The sequence below is a fragment of the Andrena cerasifolii genome, chromosome 13 (assembly GCF_050908995.1).
Source record: "Andrena cerasifolii isolate SP2316 chromosome 13, iyAndCera1_principal, whole genome shotgun sequence".
In the NCBI taxonomy this organism is placed as follows: Eukaryota; Metazoa; Arthropoda; class Insecta; order Hymenoptera; family Andrenidae; genus Andrena; species Andrena cerasifolii.
In genome coordinates, this window is record NC_135130.1 from 12,057,348 (window position 1) to 12,082,500 (window position 25,153).

At 40.7% G+C, this 25,153-nt stretch overlaps 3 protein-coding genes across 16 annotated transcripts in view; 1 reads left to right on the forward strand and 2 right to left on the reverse strand.

Annotated features, from left to right (window-relative positions):
• Window positions 1–1,736: 1,736 nt before the first annotated feature.
• Window positions 1,737–14,178, reverse strand: LOC143376102 (uncharacterized). 12 transcript variants are annotated; one of them, XM_076825994.1, is made up of 15 exons: window positions 13,449–14,178; window positions 11,544–11,641; window positions 11,399–11,472; window positions 10,280–10,544; window positions 9,351–10,202; window positions 8,924–9,278; window positions 8,667–8,839; window positions 7,995–8,111; window positions 7,737–7,919; window positions 7,411–7,662; window positions 7,134–7,311; window positions 5,734–6,009; window positions 4,049–4,210; window positions 2,950–3,336; window positions 1,737–2,192 (listed from the first exon to the last, which is right to left on the reverse strand). In XM_076825994.1, the coding sequence occupies exons 1-15, from the start codon at window positions 13,501–13,503 to the stop codon at window positions 1,942–1,944; spliced, it is 3,678 nt and encodes a 1,225-aa protein (XP_076682109.1). In that variant the 5' UTR covers window positions 13,504–14,178; the 3' UTR covers window positions 1,737–1,941. The 12 variants fall into 12 exon arrangements, with proteins under 12 accessions (XP_076682109.1, XP_076682107.1, XP_076682110.1 ...); XM_076825992.1 differs by having other exon boundaries at window positions 11,544–11,692; XM_076825995.1 differs by having other exon boundaries at window positions 7,995–8,075; window positions 8,703–8,839; window positions 13,449–14,176.
• Window positions 14,179–15,572: 1,394 nt separating this feature from the next.
• The window catches only part of LOC143376113 (COMM domain-containing protein 4), a 12,494-nt gene continuing 2,913 nt past the window's right edge, over window positions 15,573–25,153 (forward strand). The window contains exon 1 of one of the 2 annotated variants that reach the window (XM_076826029.1): window positions 15,573–15,595. The gene's annotated coding sequence lies outside the window, so the exon portion shown is untranslated. Of the gene's footprint in view, window positions 15,680–25,153 lie in introns of both variants that reach the window. The other variant, XM_076826028.1, reaches the window with a different exon arrangement.
• On the reverse strand, window positions 16,059–22,486 carry LOC143376111 (uncharacterized). 2 transcript variants are annotated; one of them, XM_076826026.1, is made up of 6 exons: window positions 21,838–22,486; window positions 19,079–19,309; window positions 18,836–18,984; window positions 18,394–18,775; window positions 17,065–17,320; window positions 16,059–16,764 (listed from the first exon to the last, which is right to left on the reverse strand). In XM_076826026.1, the coding sequence occupies exons 2-6, from the start codon at window positions 19,305–19,307 to the stop codon at window positions 16,596–16,598; spliced, it is 1,185 nt and encodes a 394-aa protein (XP_076682141.1). In that variant the 5' UTR covers window positions 19,308–19,309; window positions 21,838–22,486; the 3' UTR covers window positions 16,059–16,595. The 2 variants fall into 2 exon arrangements, with proteins under 2 accessions (XP_076682141.1, XP_076682140.1); XM_076826025.1 differs by having other exon boundaries at window positions 18,394–18,784; window positions 21,838–22,158.

The following is a 25,153-nucleotide window of genomic DNA, read 5'->3' on the forward strand; positions in this document are numbered from 1 at the left end:
ATAATATATTACATGCTCCTCGAATTTTCGTTACCAATTAAATGAAGAGCGCACGCTTGGAGAGCCCCAGAAACATCTAATCGCATTTCCCACGAATCACAAGACTGCCGCATCGTGCACGCTAAGCCTCAGTCCGGCAAACATTTCTTTCGTAAACGTACGAGTACCCGAAACATTATGCTTTCTTTTTTCAAGGATGCGCAATAGAGATCGTGAGAAGAATTTAGACAAACAGGCGTAATAAGTATATCGAAATAGGAATATCCATTTTATTAAATAGAGTATTGTAGGAAAACAAAGTGCATCGTGCGTGTTATAGGAACGTAGGAAAGCATTTCCCATTCGTTTTAATTCTACGGCTTTCTCCCCTTAATGTCTTTGCTTCACTTATAAATGTCCCGAAGTACAGAAGCGACTGTGCTTTCTCGATGAAGGGAAAATGCAATCTCGTGTAACCGATGCGAGACTCCAATGCGGATTCAACCATCAACTATGCAACGGAAAATGTAAGAAAGGTGAAACAAGTGTCTGCATCGATATTATTCGTGCTATAGGTAGGCCAAATATAATCGTCACGGTTGTGCGAAAAATGTAATCACGAAAGTAACAAGTTAATTATAAAGCAAACACATTTTGGCAGCAGTATCGACATTAGATCTATTCTGTCCTTCTCAGACCGATGGAATGTTCTTTCCCCTTGGCTCTTATTTACCCTCCCGTTCCTGTATTCCTTCGTGAACTCCGCGAACGCGTATTACGTCTGCCACAGTTAACTGCTAACTTCCACTTTCGAACATGATAATAACACTGTACCCTCACACTTCTACAAAGTATATATTATATATTTATTTCCGTAATATATGCAAGTCCGACGAGTGCTCGCTCTCGTTATTTCTTTCCCTCGTATGTCTATTCCGTCTATACGATCACATTGTCCGTAATAATATAAGTAGAATATAATATGTGACACTTTCTCTCTCTCTCTCTCTCTCTCTCTCTCTCTCTCTCTCTCCCCCTCTATATATATATATATATGTATAACTGTACTCGAGGATGCTGCGGCCCTTTTCCGTGCTTTAAAACATCCGCCCGAAGAACATTTAAGCCCCGCGATAAGAAGCTAAATGATTAGGAAACATTGTCGAATCGGTTAACGACCATCACAATTTCCACAATAATAGCGATGCGGGTGGAACAATTGTAAATCTTGGAATATGATTGTATTATCTCTGAGCACGTAAACTCCCCCCTCGTTCCTGCGTAAATGAGAAAACTTGCTGTCCACTCTCAGGCAGATAATTCCCCGTCACGCTGCCATTTAGAAACCTATCGCGATATTGCTTTACCTCCTCGCAGTCAATAGTAAGAGTTTTCAGTGTTTCTCAGTCTTATAAGCAATAAATCGTTCTCTCGCCGGAAACCTGTTCAATCAGACTCGTCTTTAAATGGCTCGCCTCGCGTTAATTATATTCGACCTCGCATCGTATCCCCGCCTCCTCTGTACATTTGTAGCTCCGTAGTTAACGCGCTTTGTAAAATTTGTTACAAACAAGTCGTAAGATACTCAAAAAAAAAAAAAAAAAAAGAAGGACGTTCTCATTTTACAAAGGAAATACTGCTCAACTCATCCGTATCGTGTCCAGGAATTGTCTCTGACCAACGTGGATAATTAGTTCGCTAAACCTCGCCGCCCCGTTAAGGTTTATTACCTAAATGACTTCATGCAAGCAGGACTCTTATTTTTATTTTATTTTTTTTTTTAATCACTTAGACGTCTTTTCTGTTTTTTCTCTCTTTCCGTTAACAAGAATGGAATCTTCATATTTCTGTGTTTAATATGAAAAGCCACCTAATTTGAAAGATAGAATTCTGTTGGAACTACAGCCTGCCGATAAACATCTGCTTGCAATTATTGTAAACATGAGAAGGTACAATATTAATCTAATTATGCACTGTAGTCGACGCGTGTTGAAGTCTTTCTAACTCCTCCAGGGATAAGACGTTTGTCTGGACGAGCTCTGGAAGCTTACCGGCCCGAGCTTGGGCGAGAAGCTCCGGACTGAACCATCGTGCCAATTGATTCGAGGTCGGCGAAAGATCTCCGCCGTTGCTGCCCATGTATCCTCCTAAACCAGGTGATGCTTGACGGCCCACGGGCTTGCTCATCTTTTGCGGCCGCATTACTCGTCCATCTGCGAAAGGCATTCCGTGGGTTTAGCCTTAAGGTTCGTTTCGCCGCGAGAAATAAGAGAGAGAGAGAGAGAGAGAGAGAGAGAGAGAGAGAGAGAGAGAGAGAGAGTGATTCTATTTCCATATAGAGTGCTACGCTACGTATAAGTGTTCGTGTGAGAAAGAAATAGTTGCAAATGGTAGGATGGAGTAAGAGTACAGAAATAGAGATATTGTCCAACGGTACGGGTGAATGTATGGTGAGCGGTGTTACGAGAAAGAAGGGCAGCCTAAAATAACTGTTAGTTCATTACTTTAGGTTCGATCCAAAGATAAATGCTGTCTAGAGTGGTTTAAATAAGAGGAGCAGCTAAATTGTGGGACCTAATTGTTCCAATTTCTGAATACCATTGCATGCAATTTGATTAGGCAAGAGGAAGGCACCTGAAAAATTTCGAGAACAGTAAAGTTAATGTAACGTAGAGACAAAATATTTCTAAATTACTGCGACCAGAGTAGGAATATTTTTTGAACTCTAAACGTGCTTAGAATTCACTGCGATTTTGTCATGGACGCCTCGGGACGGGATCGTCGACCACGAAGAGTTTGGCATTATTCGAATAAATTTTTATTACTAATATAATAATACAAATTTATTCGAATAAAAAATTATTCGTTATTCTCGAGTACCTTCGTTTTATTCGAAGATAAATAATGCCCAACTCTGCGTGCACAGCTGTAAGGATTGAGGTAAATTCGGTTGGAAATCGTCACTCTTACCTGCACGACTGGAATTGTAGTTCTGGTTCAAGACCATCTGCATCTGCGAGTTAAGCGTTCGTTGCTGTTTCTGCTGCTGTTGCTGCTGCTGCGTTTGGTGCTGCATGTTAGCAAGATGGGACTGCGCCTGCTGTACTTTCATTTGGCTATTTATGGTACTTGACCTCTGGTTTATCATTGAATTCTGAGCAACATTGTATTGCGGAACATTGTGATGCGGTTTAGAAGTAGTCATGGTATGTTTGGAGCGTGCAGGATTACCATACACGTTTGTAACTGTTCTATGTTGTTGATGTTGCTGCTGCTGCTGTTGCTGCTGGAAATCTGTATTTCCACTATATTGGAATTGATTACCACTATTGCTACCACCTTTCACTATCGGTCGACCTGTAATGCAGTAAATATTTACTCCGATAAGTCCTTCTTTTTATTGCAGTAAAAGCAGTGGTGGATTTTAAGGGGTTATTTTTTCGATTGGTTGAAAAATAACAAAAATAACTACAGTCTGAAGCAAAAAGCTCATTTTTATGTGTAAGAAAATGGACTTTATTTACGCATAAGCCAGGTAAAAATTAAAATATCGAACAAATTGATCGGACGATAAAGAATACATTTAAGAACATCTGTGCGAAATTGCATAAAAATCCATAGAGTTTTACTCAAATTACAGCGTACACCGTCTCGGAAAACACATTTGAAGTTTTCGGAATGTTTTGATATATATTATTCAAAGAGATCTCTATCTTCATTGATAAATTTTTATCGATAAAAGTGTTTTTGTCACTTAGAAATAAATTGCCAAAGATGCAATATTTCTTGACCTGGCCAAAGTGGTCTAACCCCCTAAGGGAAAAGGCCTAGGTGGCAAACGTTCTGTGGGGCCCATTTTTTCGGGAAAATGAAAAAGTAATTTACTAAAAGCGGGTGAAGTGTAGTAGTACAGAAAATGAAATATAGTGCTTGGATAAAATCATAATTTTTTTAGGATGGGACCCTGAGGGGCCTTCTGGGTAGGGCCCCAGGCGACAACTGCTCATCGGCCGCCCGTTAAATCCGCCACTGAGTAAAAGATATACTGAGGTTACATTAAGGAACATACCTGGGTGTTGTTTAATAGTTGGATTCGACCACGTGGATTGAACAGACTGCGGTCTCAATGTGTTGTGCCGAGAGAGAACCCCTTGCGTTAGTAATTGAACCGCAGACTGCATTTGTTGTATTTGCGATTGGATCCCCAACTTTGATGGATCGTTACTATTGCCTACATGAAAATAAAAAAGCTGTTAGGCAGTGGTATATGCTTAAAGGTACGCACAAAGTATCTAAGTGTTTTAAACGCTCGAAGAATTCTTTCTCGATTCTTCAACGATACACCGCAACAGATCATTCTAATTCTTTTGAAAGGAGCAATACCAGTTATTAACTAATTGTAAGTTAACATAAATTATTATTAAGTATTAACATAAAATGAGGAGTTACGTTTTGTTAAGTGTCGAACTGTAGCATTATTTTTAGGTCTGATAACAAATGAAACGAATTGACAAACGATAATATAATTTAGTGTGCGTTCCACTTACGCCCAAATCGCCCGTGATTTTCATTACATATCGCGACAGCGCGGGCAATTTGGGCGTGAGTGGAATTCGCCCATAGAAACAAGGCACAGAACAGCACTGCTATCTATTTTTTAATTACATAAGCTTACTACTAGTCATGCAAATCCCCTGTCCACGTGAAACCACAAAATCGAAACGTAAAAGTTGAGAAGCGCATGCGACAAAGCACAGAGAAGAAGTAGAAGCATTCCATTAAAGGAAAATGAAAATGTGAAAAGGAAAACTTAAAGCATGAACATTGATTTATAAAGCTTTTTATTTTAAAACTATTCCAACATACTTTTCTCTTGCAATACGTTCATATATTGGCACTAAGCAGAGAATTTAATTTATAATATCAGTTATTTTTTAGAAGAATTAGTAGCATATTCGAAACTAAAAAGACTCATTTCTCTTCCGTGTATAAATTTGCAACAAGCTGCAGACAAATCAACTTTCAAACACATTAAAGGTGTCAAGCAAAAAAAAAAAGTAGAAAGGAAAGAAAACAAACTTATCATTCCTCATTTTAATATAGAAATAAAAAAAAAGCAATGTTACATTAGATAATAGTCACAGATTTATGAATCTTTCTTTTTTTTCTCTCTTTTCCGTATGAAGTTCATTAAACACTCAGTGTTCTAAACAACAACTTCATCGTTCTGCGAGTTTAATATCTTATTCTCTTCTATCTTTCCAATCGTTTTATTGTCGACTATTATCGTTTCAATCTCAAACTGTTCCGTCAATAGCTTGTCAAGAATAAGAGGACTATTGTTATTAGTATCACTTATATCTATCAGAGTCGAGTCTTTAGCCGGCGTATTCTCGCGCAAGCACTCCCTCAGCTCGTTAACGAGATTATTCCCCTCGGGTGTGCTCAGGTCCGAATTATTATTCGTGTCTTTTTTCTGCTGCAAAGAACAGACATACTTGGCCTTTAACGCGGACTCCCCCGCGCTGCCGTTATTGTTCGGTTCGTGCAAGCTTTTCGAGTGCGAGGCGCCGGGCTCAAGCACAGCGCTACCATGCTGTCTAGCGTTATGATTAATAAGCTGAATCGCACTCTCAGAGCAAGCAAAAGTCTGCGAGTCGACGCGTCCTTTGCGCGCGTTTAGATAGTTGTTACGGTGGTCGTTAGTCGTGGGAGAGAATGATAAAGCAGAGTCTAATTGAGACTGATTCGCACCCTCTGGCTCCTTATCAGCGGTCATTTTACGTAACACTGATGTGGGAGTAAAGGCTAGCGGCGTCGGACTCATGGTCTGCTTCGCCGGAGAGTTAATAGGGCTCGCACCCCTCTGCTGAGCCTGCTGGTGCTGTTGTTGTTGCTGCTGCTGCTGATCCTGCCGCTTGCGGTAGTTCTCGCGCTGCTCCTCCAGCTTCGTCTTAATCAGGGCGTTTTGCATCACGGTCTGAGCGTGCATAACAATCTCCCGCGGCGAGGGAACTCTATGCTGCATCACTGCCAGAATAAAAATCAAGCGCTGGTTAAACACCGGCCTTGCTGTCGTACGACTCTGACACTTGCTTCTGGCGTTTATGGAAAACAAGAATAGCGACGCGTAAGGTAATCGGGGTATTCAGAAATCGCATGAAAAATTCATGACACTGTTTTCTTATGGCACGAGGAATTTATAGGTTTCAGATTTTTCTAGATTTTTAGCACGGTAGGTACGACCAAATAGTAGAGAGATAATATAGCATATGGTTGAACTATGTTTATGTAGAATTTAGCAGCGAAATAGGAGAATTATATTTGACGCTCTACCTGAGTGCTGTACTGTTAAAGTACTGGAACTAGCTGGCAAATTTGGGGAGATTATTGACGGCGGACAGTAAGCTGCATTCCAAACATAACGATATATATGTTTATACTATAGTGGTCATGATAAAGTATTTTTACTTAAGAGTCGGTGTATTTGACAATAGAATGTGTAATGTTTTCTGATTTAACAGAATTTTACGATTATTTTCACTAGAGATTGTAAGATAAGTTTTTCTTGCTTTTGGAATAGAAAAATGTACGGGCTATAGTGTTCCGTGGTGACATTATTCCAAATTAAATATTCGAAACAGAGTACAGTGAAAAATATGCTAATGAATGTATTAAATGTTAGGGTGAGATTTGTGAAGCGTCGAAACCTCGAAACCTCGAAACCTCGAAACCCAAAATTTCGAATTCCCAGAATTTGAAGCCCAAAGTTGGAATTTTCAGAATTCGAAACTTTGCAGTTTTTTCGCGATTCGAAACTCTCGAAAGCCGGATAAGAAAAAGTATAATTTCAATGAACAAAGAATCGATCGCAGCGTGCCTCGAGAATCTGTTTATTATTATATTTTTGTTTATATTTTGTCAATAAAGATTTATGCAAAAATTTTGTTCACTTCAGTTCTAGAATAAAAATATGCCACTTACAAAACACAATCAGCATTTCAAATTTCAAGAGTTTCGAAGCTTTACAAACTTTCGGCTTCAAGTTTCGAGAATTTAAAAATTAGCTTCGAACCCACCTAATTAATACTAAACGCAGCTACGGAGGTAATTCAAAAGCATTTCATTCAAAGTGAAGAATAAATAAAACTCACCACTGTTCATAGGTGACGGAATCCTCTGTTGCTGTTGCTGGTACAACATCTGTTGCAGAATATGATCCTGCGGAGTAGGCGCACTGGGATGCGGGCTTATCGTGCGAGGAGTAGTGCCACCATACATTTTCAAAATATTAACCAAGACTTCCCTGTGACGATGTTGCATAGCTGGATTCTATCAAGACCAATACCAACAAAACAAAATTGTTAAACAATTCCTACACCAGTTATAAAATGGCAAGTTTCAAGCCCGACGTTAAAATCATAAATAAACCTGCAACTGCTGGATCAGATGCTGCCTAGTAATTTCTCCTTGATGCAGTCCCTGGATGATGGCTTGAGCCTCCGGTCTCTGCAGGAGTTCCTGACTCGTCACGACATTGTTCATCACTATCTGCATCTCTAGTGGGACAGGGCTCATGCCTAACATCCGTTGGCCACTCATCATCATAGATAGCATATCAGAATGCTGCTGCTGCTGCTGCTGCTGCTGCTGCTGCTGCTGCTGCTGCTGTTGCTGCTGGTGCTTCTGTTGCTGCTCACAGACACGAAGAATAGAATATAGAGAATTCGAATTTCCATTGCTGTTTTAGAAGAAACGTTTTCAGCACCTACCTGTTGAATTTGCAGCACTTTCATTAGATTCTCGTGTTGTATTTGAGCTTGATGAGGGCGCTGGGTTGGCCCAAGGGAGCCGACGTGATTAAATGTCGTAGCATGAAGAGGTTCAGCGACCGGTTGCTGGGGAGCCATCGGTTGAGCTTTCAGTTGCGAGTTAAGTAGCTAAAAATCACGTATTATTTTAGAGGAAATAAAGTATCTTGGCATCAAGTAAGGAAGAAAGAAGCATTGTCTTACTTGCATTAACGTTACTGGTTGTTTCTGGGGGATAGGACCGTTTGCTGCTGGTATAGCTTGTCCTCCAGTCACTTGAGCAAGCTGTATCGTAAGTAAAGAAATCCAAGTTAATACTAACTACTATACACTACTGTATGACATACACTACGGTGGGTCGAAAAAATCCAATTTTCGAAACTCGAAACAGCCTATTTTTTGGAATCGGGCAATATTTGACCGGCTCCAAACGGGGTCAAAGTTTTTAATTTTTCACCAAGTATGGCGACTTCTGTATATTTTCATAAAATTTGTATATTTCACTGTTGAGCATCAGGAAATATTATTTAAGCACATAAACACGTGAAATAGTGTTTTATATATTGTCACGAAGCGGAGTATCTATGTGTTTCTTTTTTGGGACGTAACGCGGTGTAGTGAAAGAGGAACATATTTCATTGATTCAACAGCCATTTTGATCTGTTTCCGAAAAATTCGATTTTGTAAAAAAATCTTTCGAGTTGAAACAGTAATAGTCGGTCATTCGGTTGCTTGTTCCGCTAAATTCTTCCATGAACTCTCGCGGACGCAACAATACGAGTTATAAATTTTATGAAAATATAGAGAAATCGCCAAACTTGGTAAAAAATTAAAAACTTTGACCCCGATTGGGAAAAAAATCTTTTTTCGGCCCACCCTAACCCACGCGTAACAGAGTGCACTTGAGATTACCAGTTTCTTAAAAGCAGAGAGATCTTCTTCAGTCTTATTTACACGAGGTTGATCAGTCGAAGATGTGGGTGGAGGAACACCACCTCGCATACGTGCTTCTAATTCTTCCAAGCTATGTACAACCTTCCCGCCAACTTCTGCAAGAAACAACAACCCCCTTCGTGAATGTATTCTTGAACCAATTGGTATCATAAAGAGGTCCGTAAACCGCGAGTTCTTACCCATATCCTTAATAGTGGTATTCTTCATCAATGGGACAACGGTGCTAGCTGCATCCCCCTGCCCGTTCTGACTCGGTTTATTCCCGCGCTGCAGCATCTCCAGTAGCTTCACCCCAGTCGACGACGCGGCGGTGTTCGTCGTCGTTGTATTAGCGGGAGAGATAGGAGCGAAGTACGCGTTGGATTCCGTTACAGACGGGATCTGGATATTCGGCTCCGTGATATCGTTCAGAAGATTGTTCAGAATATCATCCTGTATAGAAGTCCTCCGACTGTCCACCTGCTGAACCGGGCTCTCCCTCTTGAACCACTGACTGAACCGCGAGCAGGAGCCCCCGTTGGAGCCGACGCCGTTCTAGAAAATCAGGTACAACATGAAACTCTGAAACATAGATCGCCTAAAACTCGATTCCAAAGAAAATATTACGGTCAGGAGGCCAGGAACGCCGGGGAACGTGTCGGACTTGAGGAACTCATCCAGATTGAAATCAGGATGGCTGTCCTCCCGGTTCTGATTCGCGGTAGCGGAATTGTCCGTTGTCTCGCAGCTCTGCTCGGTCACAGCACTCTCGCTGGAATCGTGGTTCGCTTTCTGCGCGAGGGATGACTCGTCTTGCTCGGAGATCGGGGAATGCGGCGCCGCCACTACGTTCATAGGCAGGTCCATGGTGGTCGGCGTGCTTCGCCCTTTGGGACCTGCCGAGCTCTCTTGGTTCGGCTTCTCGTCCTTCTCCGCGGAACTCTTCTTCCCGCGCTTCTTCTGGCCAGGCGTTTGCCGCTTGCTCTTGCTATTGCTCACCACCTTCTCCTCGGGGATATCCTCGAAGCCGCGCAGCTCTATGGTGTCGTGCTGCGACGTCGGCCCGGAACTGAACCATTCCGGCTCGTCGGCGTCGTTGCGGTTCTCGCTGTACGTTCGCCTACGATCGTTACTGAACCTTCGCTCCCGCCCGCGGTCCTTCTCGCGCTCCGGCTGGTGGTTGCGCTCGCTCCGCTCGGCCCCTCTGTCCCGGTCGCCGTAATCGCGACCGAAGGACCTTCGCTCGTAGCGCTCCCCTCTGTCGTCCCGCTCGCGGTCCCTGTCGCGCAGGTTATCCTTCCGAGCATCGTCACGAGCATCCCTGCCGTCGCGCATAGAAGCACCGCCCCCGGACCCGGACCGAAAAGCAAAGTCGGCCCGCTCCGGCTCGAGCTTCTCGTTCTCGGGCCTGAAGTCCCATATATCGCGAGTTAAAATCCTGCCGCTACCGATGCGTCGCACGGGCTCCCTGTGGCTGACCTGCGCACAGTGTTTGGTTGAAGATGGATCGTAAGGTTCGCTGGTACCCTCGGCAAGATATTAGTGAATTCTTTTACCTCTGCTTTCCCTATCGGGCTCTCCGGACGTCGGCTGGGAGGCTGGTTCACGTTCACGAAACAGCCAGAGTTAAAACTCCTGCGCTGAGGACTCAGAACTATACCATCCTGTTCCTTTCGGATTCGCTCCCTTGGATCACCATTCCGACGTTTGTTATGGTTCTCAGTAACTTGATCACTGCGACCAGTCCTCTCGTCCTTTGGGGGTGTACAGCTACGCTTCCTCCCCGAATGCCAACGTTCAGGGTCCCATACACCGCGCGAACTTGATAGAAACAGGTCGGCATAATGAAATACAGTCGAACCTGGATAACTCGAACCTCGATAACTCGAAAACCTCTATGAGACGAAAATTCTCTTCATTCCCTTCCGCTGTAAACTCGAAATAAAACTTCTTTAACTCCAACTATAGTCTCCATGTTAAATTATGTATTTCACCACTATAACTCGAATTCAGAACAGCTCCGACCTCTATAAGTCGAAGTTTGCTTCTATATGCACGTTTCTGACGAATATCAGCACGTTTGGTCTTCCACAGCGAAAACTAGCACGAAGAATAGCACGTATTGGATTATACGGCAGAAATTATCACGTTAAATTGTTCAAGTGCATTTTGCATCGAAGAATTCAACTTTTGAAAATATTGTTTAATAAAACTCCATCTAATCTCCGAAAGGAAACGCGTATGAAAATTTGAATCTACATAATTTAAGTACGGTATTTTAACGGTTAATAAATTACCGACCTAGTACTAAATAAAAATCGCGTCGGAACCATCCAAATGTGTTGTTTTTGTAACGCAGGTCGATTTGTATTACGAAATTGCGTAGAAAGATCTGAAAATATCGAGGAAAATGTTTTCTCTGCAAGATTCAGAGTTAAAAGTGCTATTGATTTACTAGCACAAAGCAAAATCACAGTTTCTTTTAATACGTAATAAAGAGTGATATTTCGAGCATAAAATGTGTGTTTAAAACATAAGTATAACTATAACTCGAATTTTCGTTTATTTTTTCCCTTCCCTTGAGATTCGAGTTATCGAAATTCTACTGTGCCATAGCGATGGAATATACAAAGCGTCAAGGCGCGATTGAAGTCCTTGGACACGAAGAAACGTACTTATTAAATGAGGTATCTAAGAAGTCAGGCCTCCTTTTGGACAACGGCAGATTCTTTATCACCATCAGCTCCTCCTGGAAAATCTTTTATTAGCCAGCAATTGTCAAATAAACGATAGAGGTGAAAGTACAAGTATTTATTATACCCGGGAATATTGGAATTGAGGTCTCGAGCGTCCCATTTCCATAATTGAAGTGTCGGTCACCTCCCCGGCCACCGACATTGATATAATTGCTTCATCTCCTGAAAAGTTAGTCGAAACATGTACATCAGCGTGCACAGGGTGTCCCGTAACTAACGATACAAACAGAAAATCAATGGATTCTACATGAGAAAACAGATTTAGCATATAGAATATATTTTTCCTCCGCAATTATCGCTTCACGGGCTTCTAACATCCGCAGCCAATGGACGTTCATAATACGAATATCCAGTAACGATTTTCAAATCGAACGATCCCCAATTAAAAACACGGACGCCTCGGTTTGTATACAAACGTTGCGGCTAGGATAACGACTACGCCATTGGCGTAGCCAGCGGAGATTTGAACGCGTGGATCTCCCGTCGAGTAAAAGAACAGGCATCCAGTGTCTTCGAGAATACTGCCGATTTACTTACGAAAGGTCACGCATTTCGCAGCGCTGACCGATTTGTTTTTACGAAACCACCGGCAGCACCTAGTCTGCATGACTAGAGTCGCGTCGAGGAACGGGGACCCCGTGGGCCCAACCAGTGGACGCTTCCGTGGTCGCCGATACCAGTTCGAACCGACGGCAACACCGGCCTCGAGCTTCATTCTTCCGAAACGTTTAAACAATTCCCACGGAATCTCGCGAAATCACGAACACCTGTATCGCCCTTGCCCGCTCCCCAATGGCGCGACAAATATTTATCTCCGCCCAAGGACAAGGCGGGGACGAAGCGATCACCGATTCGATCGCCGAATAAAATATATTTATAAAAATATATACGTCGAGACGTATAGCTTCCTCCAGGAAATATCGCGTCCCTTCCACGCGGGAGACCGATATATATATATATATATATATATATATTCGAATGCAACGAACGATACACGTTCGCGCGGGTTTGCGCAAAAATTTAGAAAGATCGCGACGCGCCGTGCAAAACGAATTTCTCGTAGGCTCAATCGGGACCTCACTGTTAACGTACGCCCCTCGAAACACGAAACTCGCCGATTCTCTGTTTACGTTCACGTAACGTGGCCCTAAGAAACGGGATTCTTAATTTCAACCAGACACGTCGCACGGCACGACACAAACTGACTAAACGCCCGATGGTTTTTAGGCGAGTTTGTCCACAAAGCCAATCAAGCGAGCCCCAGAGAGCGTTATTGTCGGTCACAGGCCCCATTGGCCAAGTTCCCTGGGACCATTGAATGTGATTCGTAACCAATAGCCCACTTGCAAGTTGGAGCATCCAAGAGAATCATTTCGGGGGTAAATGAATAAACGCCGTTGAGATTGGCTTCATGGATAATGATTGTTATTCCCAAGCAGCTTTTTACAACTGCGACCAAGGCTCTCAGGTACAATTACAGATGCGTAAAGCGGTGGGAAAAATATATTCCATTAAAAAAGGGATATATCGTAGTTGAACGTTGATGGAACTGGGCAAACTCGAAATTAATAATCCCTGTTTGTATTAAGCCTTTATCTTTCTCAACTGCATTATCTATCTGATATGCAAGCTATCGCTCAATGTTTCCACACTTATTATACATTTATCTACGCACTCTACAGATCCAAAGGAATTATAATTATTTGCCTGCGATTAAGAATTGAAAATAATGTTTCTACAGGTAGCCAGTTACTCTGGTGCTTCATGGAAAATTCAGCGCACTCTCCTAACGTAGTCGAAACGCTAAGAGTTTACAGAGGTAGCGTGGAAACTAAGAACGGAGGTTACTGTAAAACAGAAACTGCAGAGATTAACAGGGATCGTTCCGTTGGAAGAGATGCGACGTTTATGTAATAACAGGGCTTGTAATTAAGAGGGAACATAAGAGCGTACTGGCGGGTCCCCATACCTTCATCTTTCGGTGTTGGCAGTTGCTTGTCATTTGTCACAGATTCCTGAGACATTCTTCCTCTCTGTTTATCGCCCCGTTTTAATCCTCGAGTAAGGTAAATTTCACAGCGCGTGATCACACACTCGTACGGGATGCTTTTTTTTTCTTTCACGGTTTTCTAGATCGTTTACGCGATCTAGCCTACGGTCTCCTCATACGGCCATACATACGTACATCTAATTGTAGAGTTTATACCTAGTTATATACCTTAGTACTGTTTAGTATCACAGATTGGTTTTCCCTTCTATATGTCTCGGTTTAATCGTTCGAAGCGGGAGGAGAATCGAGGAACGAGCTCGGGGACCGCTGCCGAACGGCGTCGATCGACTCATGCACGGACGGGGTCCTAATAACGAGAGACCGCCCGACCACTCTCGCTCGTTCAAAAGAGAAATGAAGAAAAAGTGTTTACGTGCTGTAGGGGCGCCCTGCGGTTTTACGCACGGCTTAAAGCGGAACAGAAACCGAACGTGAGACTGGCTGCGCGAGATTCCAAGCACGTGCTCCCGAAAATCATCCTCATTAAATACGACGCGTCCTCCGACGATTTTATTTGTTAATCCATCGATTTATCACACAAAACGTACACACACAACACTAGTCCACTGCTATGCAAAAATAGAAAATGGCGCACGATCCCCACTTCCGCCGTTGTTTCTCACTGCTTCCTTGATCCACAACGGAGAGCGTTCTAGCTTTTGATACAGTGCTATAGATAGTACTACGTCACAACTGTATGCACGAAAGTACAGTACTCATGTGTGGCGCCAGCTGCGGTTCGTTGAGCGGCAGCCTGCAGGGTGGGATTGGCGCGAGTTCCAAATTCCAAGATATTCAAATTGTACTCGGAGTTTACTTACATCGATTCTATTGAAGAGCCTCGTTCGAGGAGATTATACACGTAGGTAGTCCCCCCCCCCCTCCTCCTTGCCACCTAGATGTCACAACGATGAGAGTAAGGATTTAAGGAAAAAACCCAAATGGGTTCCTAAGGGGGAAGCTCGTTTGATCGTTCGATTATATTTTAAGCCTCGTTCTCAGGATTATGCATGGAGATGTTTAGAGATGGTAATTTTAAGGAATTCTTTTATTTTCTATTTCTTTTCTTACTGCTTTATTTAAGGACTTAATCTATTATCGTCTTAGCATAATCTCTGGTATTTATTATTTGGCGATTATGAAACTTTGCGAAGGTTTTTGAGCCTTCCGTTCATCCGGCCGTTCTGATTGCCTCGCGAGGCTTTTCTGTTTGGTTACTTCTATGTACTCCAATATCGAAGAGGCTACACATAGCACGGCTGGAAACGCCCCGGACCTGATGTCTTAATGGCGTCGGGGATCCCAATTTCCAAGCCTTTTGATGACCTGTGTATATTACCGATTTTTATGTTTGCGAGGGTTTGGCCTCTGTGAGCCGAACTTAAGGCCATTAGCATCGCTGTCTTTCTGGTCAAGTCTTTTAGGGACAACTCTTCTACCGGATACAGCTTCTCCAAGTAGTCTAGTACTATGGATGTTTCCCACGTATAAGTATACTTCGGTCGAGCGGGTTTTAGTCTGAAAACTCCTTTCAGGAAACGGGTGATGGCTTCGTCTCCTCCGAGTCTCTGGCTTGAAATAAGGGAAACTGCCGACCTGTGGGAATTCATTCAGCGTGCCATAAGACGCTATTACGTTCGGGGCTGAGAAAATCTATATTGTTTCTTCCTGTGAAAACCTGCCATTGGTGGAGAGACGACTCGTAATGCTTCAGAGTGGTTCATCTCATCCTTCATAAATGCTTGGCAGATAAGCTCCCTGCCATTAAACTTAGATGTCCTGCTCTGGGGTGGATCTTCGATCTGCATGGAGACAGAAGGAGATTAGGGTCAGGTTTAAAGATTATAGGTTCCTCCGTGAGAAGTGAATTGAACACCGGATACCAGGGTTGGTTCGTTTACATAGGTGAGAGCATATGGCGTGGCTTTGCCTCCCACCATATTCACAAAACATTGTAGAAGGGATGGTCGTCAAGTATTTAGAATTTAGATGCAGGATGCAGAAGCCAACCGTGTGAACTGGGCCGTCGTCGTCGTCGCTGTTCGCCGTGCATTTCTGCGTTTCTGGTAATTTTGTGGTTTTGTGCAACGATATTAACCTGCAAATATTAACCTGCCCAAACTGTTTAAGTAGTTTGTAATTTCCATTGGGTAAGTTATTTCTTCTTTTGCGAAAGCATATCAATTTGCTGCTAGCAACACACACCTAATTCTTTGATTATTTGCCGCGTATCGTACATAACACAAATCCCTGTATGTATGCATGTAATTATGTAGGAGTATCCAAATGATGTAAAGGGTTCGGTCATCCAAATTTTTATTTACATATTATGATACATCGCTTGATGTATTTCGTGTTGTTTAAATTCTCTGCCACGTATATATTAAGAATCGCACATTTAAATAATAATTAAAGAATAATAGTATACACTAGTTTTGCTGAAATGTTTCGCTGTCGGCAAAAATGGGATTTGTACACGTGCGTATGTCGGAGAGCGTCGATGTGGAGATTAAATTAACTTGGAACAGCTCGTAAAGAATACATAATAATTTCACATAACATAAATACATAATAGTAGCCGCTACCGCACAAAGTAAAGCTAAAGCAATAATGGTATATTTGGTGGGAATGGACTGTGTCTTTGTTAGTAATACGAATACATATTACGATTGCTAATACACCAGTGGTGTTTCTTATTCTTATATTTTAGCATATTTTTCTGTTGTCCTCTGGAAAAACAAAACACATCTGATTTGTGATTTTTTTTACATTATCTATATATCCAACAGACAAGTATCTTAAAATTCAGCAGAAAAGAACTCTGACGCGAGGGGTAGAATATGTACCTATACAATGTATGCGCATACATACATATGTATACATACAGAGAAGAGCCGACGCAAGAAATCAATATAACGGTTAAAATGCGGGATCGACAAATAGACAAATGTACGAGATTTCTAGTGAATTCATAATACGTTGGATGAATCTGTCCGATTTAACAGCGGTTGGTTTCGACGTTAACTAGAAAAAAAGGCGATTGGAATAACCTCTCAACGGTCTTTATTAACCGCCCCAAAAAAAGTAGGCTCTTCCTTCTGGTAAGAGTATCACGCAATATCCACTCTTGAAATTAATACGGAATATTTTCAAATTTTCCTTTCCACCCCACGGATTGGACGCTGCTTTCTGGACCTGTCCGTCTTTGGCTCTCTTGTCAGGCATTTTTGTTAACCTGTAATAGCGGATGAAATATAATAATCTATGTAAACGAATTCTCATTATACGTGTAAATATAAGTCCTAATTTCTTTCATTCTCGTTTCTACGTTCGCTCGTTCGCTCTGCTTCTTTTACTGATTTATTACATACCTATGCGAACCGGAATACACATGTATATGTATGTAAGCTATAGAATACAATTCTTGCTATTTAAAGTTTCTCGAACGTAAACTTGAGATCAATTCATCAACAGCGAGACATGGTACATATACAAGTTATCCCGTTAACACGGTAGCAACGGTGATATTACAGACCAATTGTCGTCGTTGTCGTCGTCGTCGTCGTCGTTGTCGTTGTCGCTGTCGTCGTTGTTGTTGTTGTTGTTGTTGTTGTTGTTGTTGTTGTTGTTGTTGGCAATCTCTCCTTCCGTCATGTAATCTTGTTCGGTCGTATGGTTGATTACGTGTAGGGGGAATCGATAGAGGAAATAGTTGCGTTTATTATCCCATTTATCGAGCACCTGCTTCCTATCAGCCTCCTGTACAAACTCGCCTCCTTTGGCAAATTTATCTTGAAAACAACAAGCATCCGCGTTTAATGGTCGAGTTAGATACTTTAGAAATAAATTTCGTGTAATTTCACATCCACATTCGTAGTAGCATCTGTATTTGGACTCGGAAGCAATCTTGAATTCTTTCCAACTACATACAGGCGTACATAGGGGAAAGGTGGGATAGTTGATCAATTTGTTTGCATTGTCGCAACACTTGACGTTGCAGTTTTCGAGTGAATTTTGTAAAAATTTAGTAAAATTTTCAATGAAAACCGGTTTACCTCTACCGTTTCATTTTTTGAAATCTATTGGAGCATTATAAAAAATATATGGAAATAAAACTATTCCGAACATAAAATATAAAATAATATAACATATGTAAATAATATGTATTGGCAATACTTATTATTAGTATGGATCGTCATCACGAAAACAATGAAAAGAATCTTAACTTACGTACATAATTAAATATCATTTATTTAACAATTCTTTTTAAGAAATAAGCACGGGAAAAGACACTTCTCAGATTCTACACTTGTTGGCCGGGTAGGCGTTAAGAAATCATATGCCATTTGTATATATATTTGCTCGTTACTTTTTCTACTTGAAAATACGTACGTCCATTTTTTGATAACTTGATTCAGATTTTTATTTTTCTTCTTTATTAGTAATTCAAGTGTTTTTTCACTGATAACGTAGTAGATGTCGGTGGAATTAATGAACGCATATATGCGCTATATTGCTATACGTAATTTATCCAATTACCGGTAAAAATTTCAAAAAGAACCAAAGAAAGTGTGAAGGAAAATCTTTTCTTCATCATAGAATGCATTTATGTTGTTTTATGTCATAGAGTTTAATTGTTCGGTTTTATTTTGTTGAGTATTGTGATATTCCCTTTATTTCATGTTATTTACTCTGAAATTTGTACAAGTATATTGAGAATAATCTAAGAATCACAAGTTAAATAATTAAATACAAACAAAGCAAAGCATTATTATTATTTTAAAAAACTGTGATCAACTATCTGATCTCTCCCCCTCTACTTATTCCGGGACTTAGTACGTAGATACGGTTGCATGTCACTGACCTTTAACGGCACCAGACACAGTCGGTGTATCATCGTTAGGATTGGGAAACCCCGTTATTAGCACGAGTTGTTGCCGATCGGGTTCTTGATCGGCCGGTTCCTTCCTTGCCCTTTTCCATCTCAAATTATTCACCGAAATTTTCTGTCCGCTTTTCTTCAGCTGGATTATCCCTCTGACACATATATCGTACATGTTCGAATGATCCATCAGTTTCGATTCAACTTGGACATTCGAGCGAGAAAAGTCTTTTCCTCGTTTGCCGCCCCAGCTGTTGAATGGCACGCGAATCGGCCGATGAATGCTAGGGCTTGACCCGTATAGGCTTATTCTTTTGTCTCCCCACCAGTAAATCCAAGGATCCTTTTTGTCGTCAGCAGGATTCTGAATACCCTACGGTTAACATGATTTTCAAAGCAATTTTTAACTGTCTTTTCAACTCACCTTGTCTTTTGTTGGCGATTCATGCCACGGTCCTACACTTTCCCTTCTCTTTGTAACGATTTTCGCGTTCGAATCGATCCCTCGAACGTGTCGATAATTGTCAGGATTTTCCTTGTTACCGAGGTGCTCGCTTCCTCTCCTAGGCCCACCTAGAATTAGCTAGCATTATCCTGCTGCTACGTTTCTTTTCTTTCTTAAGGACACCAATCGGGAAAACGATAAAACACTTAACCTAATCCTCACCTGCCATAATATCAGTCGGGTCGGTTTGTTTTCTGTTCCCCAGCGTTGAAAACGGTTCTTCCTTCTTCCAATCTCTCGAAGCGTCGGTCGCAGATTTCCGGGCCCGAGTGTCCAGCGTATCGTTGCTTTCATTCTGCAGCCGTATCGCATTCGAGAAGTTGCCGTCAGTCTCGGGATATCCCAGAATCACGCGCATCAGAAGAGAAACGATCGGAAGAAACACCCACATGCCTGAGAGGAAGGTTAAAGCCAGTTTAGCAAATAAAGTTCACGACTCGTAAAATGATGGTTGAAACGGAACGAGAGTCGCATAGCTGTATTATCCACTACCTACCACCTATTACACGTACCCGTGTATAATACACATACATATGTAGGTTCGTGTTTAATATACTACGTCTTCTCATCGCTACCCACTTATTAAACTACCTATGTACGAAGGATAACCAGGGAAAATACAAACCTGCCTTTCTTTTTTTATGCAAAAGAAACGACAGCTATTCATCTAGTTGGGTTCAAACAGAATTCGTACGAATACGATAGCAACAGTAAGATACTGTCCGTCTACTTCCCGTGCTTTCATCGATTGTTCGTTTTCATTTGTCCGATTTCAACTTGCGTACAGTATGTGTGCAGTTGTACAATCAGAAACATAGGCTTAAATCGTTTAAATCGACTCAGATATATGGAAAGAAAAAAAAAATTGATTCTTAAGACAGCTTATACTTACATTTTTACATTACGCCATGTATAAAGAAGGTGTAACTATGTAAGAAGCAATTTTTTACGAATTTACCACATTAAACCACTTGTTTGAAACTTATAAATAAACACACATATTATTTTCACAACGTTTCAAAGACACGGTAGGTACTACATCCTTAAGAAAAAATTGGATTTAATTGCATTACTTTTTATTAAGTTATACTATAATGAAAAGTTTGAAATGGCATTTCAAGTGTACGTGCTCTTTTTCCATCAAATGCCTCAATTCTATCTTGTACGTAGCCACTTTTAATACATGTCTAGCCGCCTAATACGTTTCCTGCCGCATGCTTTCATCAAAGGGAAGAAATCAAGCAGAGGAAGAAGAAGCTGAGACTAGGAGGACAACTTCAGCTTCCCTATAATTCAATATGATAATCCAACCTTTTAATCAGTTTTTAAGGTCCTACTAAGAATCTTAAATTCTTAAATGAAAATATATTTATATATATATATATATATATGTACCGTTATGTAGAATAATAAATGATCCCTTTCGAAAACCAGTAATATGTACGTATCTACCTAATACATATGCGTAAGATTTCATGCAAAAACAGCAGAGACATTGTCTGTAAAGCCTTTATGGGGAGGCAACGCGAGCACTGAGCACTCTACGTTCTTCAATCATCTCTGCGGAAAATAATCTGCTAATTGTGCGTTTCTATTAAAGTCGCACTACCCGTATCCCTAATAATTTAGTACTCGCGTGGTACAAACACGCACAATCTTGTACGATATACTCGTCTGTGCGTAGGCACACACTAGGGTGGCTATTATTTACTCTTGGTAAAATTTTTTTTCAACATTTTTTTCGGGTCACCCTCCAGAATAGTTGCAAACAATAAAAAAAAAATTAAATATTTAAATAATTATTTAACACCACGCAAAAGTCAATTATATATAATATCCGCCAAGTTATTGATTACATAAAAAAATATGTCAAACAAAAGTTGTAGATCCAGACAAGGAGCATCTTTTATCCTGTATTGGTACTTTTTCTCGCGCGACAAAGGGTTTTCGAATAAAAGTCCGAAAAACTAAGAAGAAAAAACATTTTTATTTTTCGAATTTTCAAAGAAAATGGAATTCTTATTTTCGAAGATTATTTTTAAATAATATGCCAAAAAGATAAAAAAATTTCCCCATATTTTCAGTTTTTGATACGTCACGAACGTTTCCTGAAAATTTATCGAAGATAATATAGACATCCGAATGCTTACTACTTATTGTCTTAATGTCGGCCATGATTTTTTCTAGGAAAAGAGAAAATGACACTCGGATCGTTTTCCACATATGAGAGAAAGAAGGCGTCTAATGTGTGTGTTTTTTTTCTTGTCCACCGGTGCTTTTACAATGATGGTTGAACGAACGATGGCACTCTGCACGGGCGACCAAGTGCACTTTCATCCGCATACGTGTTGAAACTTGGTTAGCGGACGCTTTCAAACCTGTCATCCAAGTACTTGATTGTTTTCACAAGTCATTTGTGTCTAGTACTTTATTCGGTAATAGAGATTTTTCTTTCGGCAGACGTATCTTTTCACTTTTATAATTTGCCCGTTCCGGTATCTCGCGTATAATGCGCTGAAGAAAAACCTAATCAACCGCCCAACGCATCCTAGGTATACTACTTGCGTTAAATTAAACTATTCTCTTGACACGGAAATTCTACCGTTACCCGAGAAAATTCGAATATCTACGCGCACCCTAGACACGACACGATTACCCATTATTATTGTACCTACCTACCTACAGTTGCATTCGCTTTTCAGTATCTTATAATTCATTGTCACCGTTACCGATATCTTTAATCCTACTAAATAAATGGTCCTTTGATTTTCGTCTTCAGAATGGGTCGAACGATTTAGAAATAGTGGAAAACTCTGTAGGTGGTACAGAGTTGTTGTCGTCAACAATAGTCAAACGATTGCGTTTATTTTCGAATTTACGATGATAAGATAACTCGACGAATGTTATTTATTGGCACTCACCTTCGAAACTGTCCTTCCTCGGTATCGAAACGATGATCCTGTCTATTATCCGCGCGTAACAACTATTTTTACGCAACTAAACTAATACTTTGGACAGAAAAGATTCCGCATCCACTTGTTTCTTTGCTATGCAAGTAGGGTTGACGATGATACGCGTGGCGCGGGCGGCACCTGCGGGCTCTCCAGTAAGATGAGATGTACTACAGTGGCCAGTAACGATACGCGCCGCTCTTCTTATACCCGCCACGTGGTTCTCCAGCGCACTCTCCGATTCGTCCAAAAAATCAACCCCGGCATTTTACCCCCTCTCTTTTGCCCTTGTTATTATCCTTCGCGCTTAGTACATAGATACATACCTATGTAGGTACGATATATTATCTCTCGCTTGCTCTCTTTCCCTCTTCCCCAGTTCTTTTTCCATCTTCACCTTCTACTCGAACAGTTTGCCATTTAAGTAGGATTATAAAAGTCTTGTTTGATCTACTGTTTTGACAGACGGCATCGCAAGTGTCAATGTATTTCTCTTCTGTATTGCTCGACAAACGAGAAATGACGGAAATTTTTTCCCAAAACGGTTCGCGTGTACTTGATACTTGGCGAAAACGCTCGGAAACAGTTTTACCAATCTGTCCAGTAGACAAACGTTTACGTTACGAGTGAAATGGGTGGGGGCGTTCCCCATCAGATGCAACAAGCTTTCATAGAAATGGCAAACTAAAGTCCTGTAAAGATCGTAATTAGATCGTAATTAGATCGTAATTAGATCGTAAATATACATATGTATAGACTGTAGATAATGCCGAGGTAGAGCTATGTAGGCCTGTTTCGTCCGCGTCGATAACCCGTATGTTAATCACTCCCTTTTTATGCTTTCAATAATATCCTACACGAATAGCCGGGAGCTCGACTATTTTACATACCGAGTAACGTACGATATTTAATCAGCATTGAATAATTTGCTTTTTACTTTGCATAAAAGTAGGTATCTTTTATATACCTAATGGGCAGAAATTAGAAATGTCAGTCCGTTCAGAGTCGATCGATTGCTGTTATTCACATGTTGAGAGTTGAGAGTTGCATAGAATAATTATTGCCGGTAGGTAGGTACAATCGCGGCGCGCGATACGTTGGAGAAATTTTGTTGCTCGGTGAAAAACGATGACATTTTGAAAATACAAAGACAAATTGAATATGCGGCAAACATAGGGGTAGCATATGCGCCTAACGGTTAAAAATGTGTTACTCTGCGCCCCTAAGAGATTATATCGCGCGTTATCGTCGTAAATTTCCGTCTTGCGCAACATAACGTTTGCCAGCGTGATACTGAACGATAACCCTACCGTAATATCTAATATGTAACTGCATACTTGCATATTTTTATTTCCCCCGGCATGTAACCATCGCATATTGTCACATGTTGCAAGCCAAAATGATAGCGTCTAGTTATTATGTAATTACCTATATCCAAGATACCTAGCGAAGAGTGGTGGCACGCGTCGCCACTTGACGAAAGCTTTAATAAGCTTTAGCTTCGCAAGCTCGCCGCCCTTTAAATACGAGGCGAGCATTTAGCGACGAGCAGGCTAACGTTACGTTTCTTATCGCTGCAAAGCGAACAAGCGAGTAGATGAGCAAGGAGGGAACGCCGCGATGTTCTCTAGGGAGAGAACTCTTCTGTTTACGCCAAGATTTTTCATTCTAATCAACGATTGAAACTTTAGTCGTGTCGCAAGGTCGGTGTAACTTTCAAGGTTTCTTCGTTAAAATGCACCAGGTATCCAAGTCTTACCTACTTACGTATGTGACCCATAATAACCTCGTCAACATTTCGTGCTCCTTACCACGGGGCGGACCGCTTCTACGCGTACTTACGTATAGTTAATAAAAAAAAAAGTATTTCGACGCAGCATAAACTTTGATATTTATTATTCATAGAACTACTATTAAAAAGAATTAAGCGAAACTTAACTATAACAAAATGAAAGCTTAAACATTATACTTTATTTCTACTATATGGAACAAATATAAACCTTAATTTTACATTGAGAAACTAATAAATCTTTGTCAAGCGTAGTTATAGCGCGCCAAAAAACCTAAAATTTTTCCTGGTATATATGCATACATTTTAAGTCAATTAAATTTACAGTTTCAATGAAAAGATCCCGGACCTCCCTCTAAAGGTTAATTTCCAAGACCCATTGAAATGAATGTCAGTTGGCGAAATGAGGTACCTACGCGATTCTTCCTTCTGCATCACAAAATACATATATAATCGTAACAGCGTTATGGCGTGTGTCAGAATGCGCAAACACGCTTTAATATGATGATGCGTTGTGCAATTTAGTCGAGTAAGAGCTGGCCAAGTGCGTAAAACTGTGTTTGATGCCGTTCGTCCAACCGAATCGTCTAAACGACCACGATTAAGAAATCATGCCATGTACTAAGGAATGGAGTTTGTGTACTGGACAAACGTAAGAGATCGCTACTACGAGAAGGTGCTATGTACATAGGTACATCTATTTTACCCGTGCACGGACAGCTGTACATAAGTAGGTACATAGGGAAGGGTAGGGTAAAATGGAACGCTTAACTTTGGAGGGTGATAACATAAAATCGGAAGGAAAAAAAGGCACGGGACTCGAACAGGAGTCTTAAGTGGACTTTAGACTATAAGAAAATCAAAGACTTTGTTAAGAAAAATACTTGGCAACAACGGAAAATCAGATTTACCGGAGGCATTGAAATCTTCGCCTCGCTCGAGTGATAGGGTAAAAGCGGAACGCGTACAAAATCTTTATTTTTATCATTTAAAAGCATTCATTTATGTAAAAAACTATAAATATATGCTTTAGGTATGACTATTATAGATTTCTATTTAACAAAAATATTTTACCAGACAACATGAAAATTACTGAAAATAATCAAATACTCATGGATCTTTACATCAATATCAACACGTACATGGAGAACACACCTGCATTAAATGATTAAATATATTATTTATTACAATTTAAACTAACAGTTTTATCGAATTAAAAATGTATCTCACACATCATAATTTTCTATACAAAATTAATTTTTCTTCAAGACAAGGATGGTAATTAAAATTTTAATCTACAATCTAAAAAAATATACCTATAAAAAAAAGTTTCAAGTTAAACGATTTTATAAAAACCACAACAAAATCATTTCGACGCTTTCAATTCTGTAGTAAATTCATTCATATTCTGTTATGACGTATCCTGCTCCACGATTTTATTTAAAGTGAAAAAACACCATCGAAATTGTAGTACAAGAAAATAATTATTTTTTTATT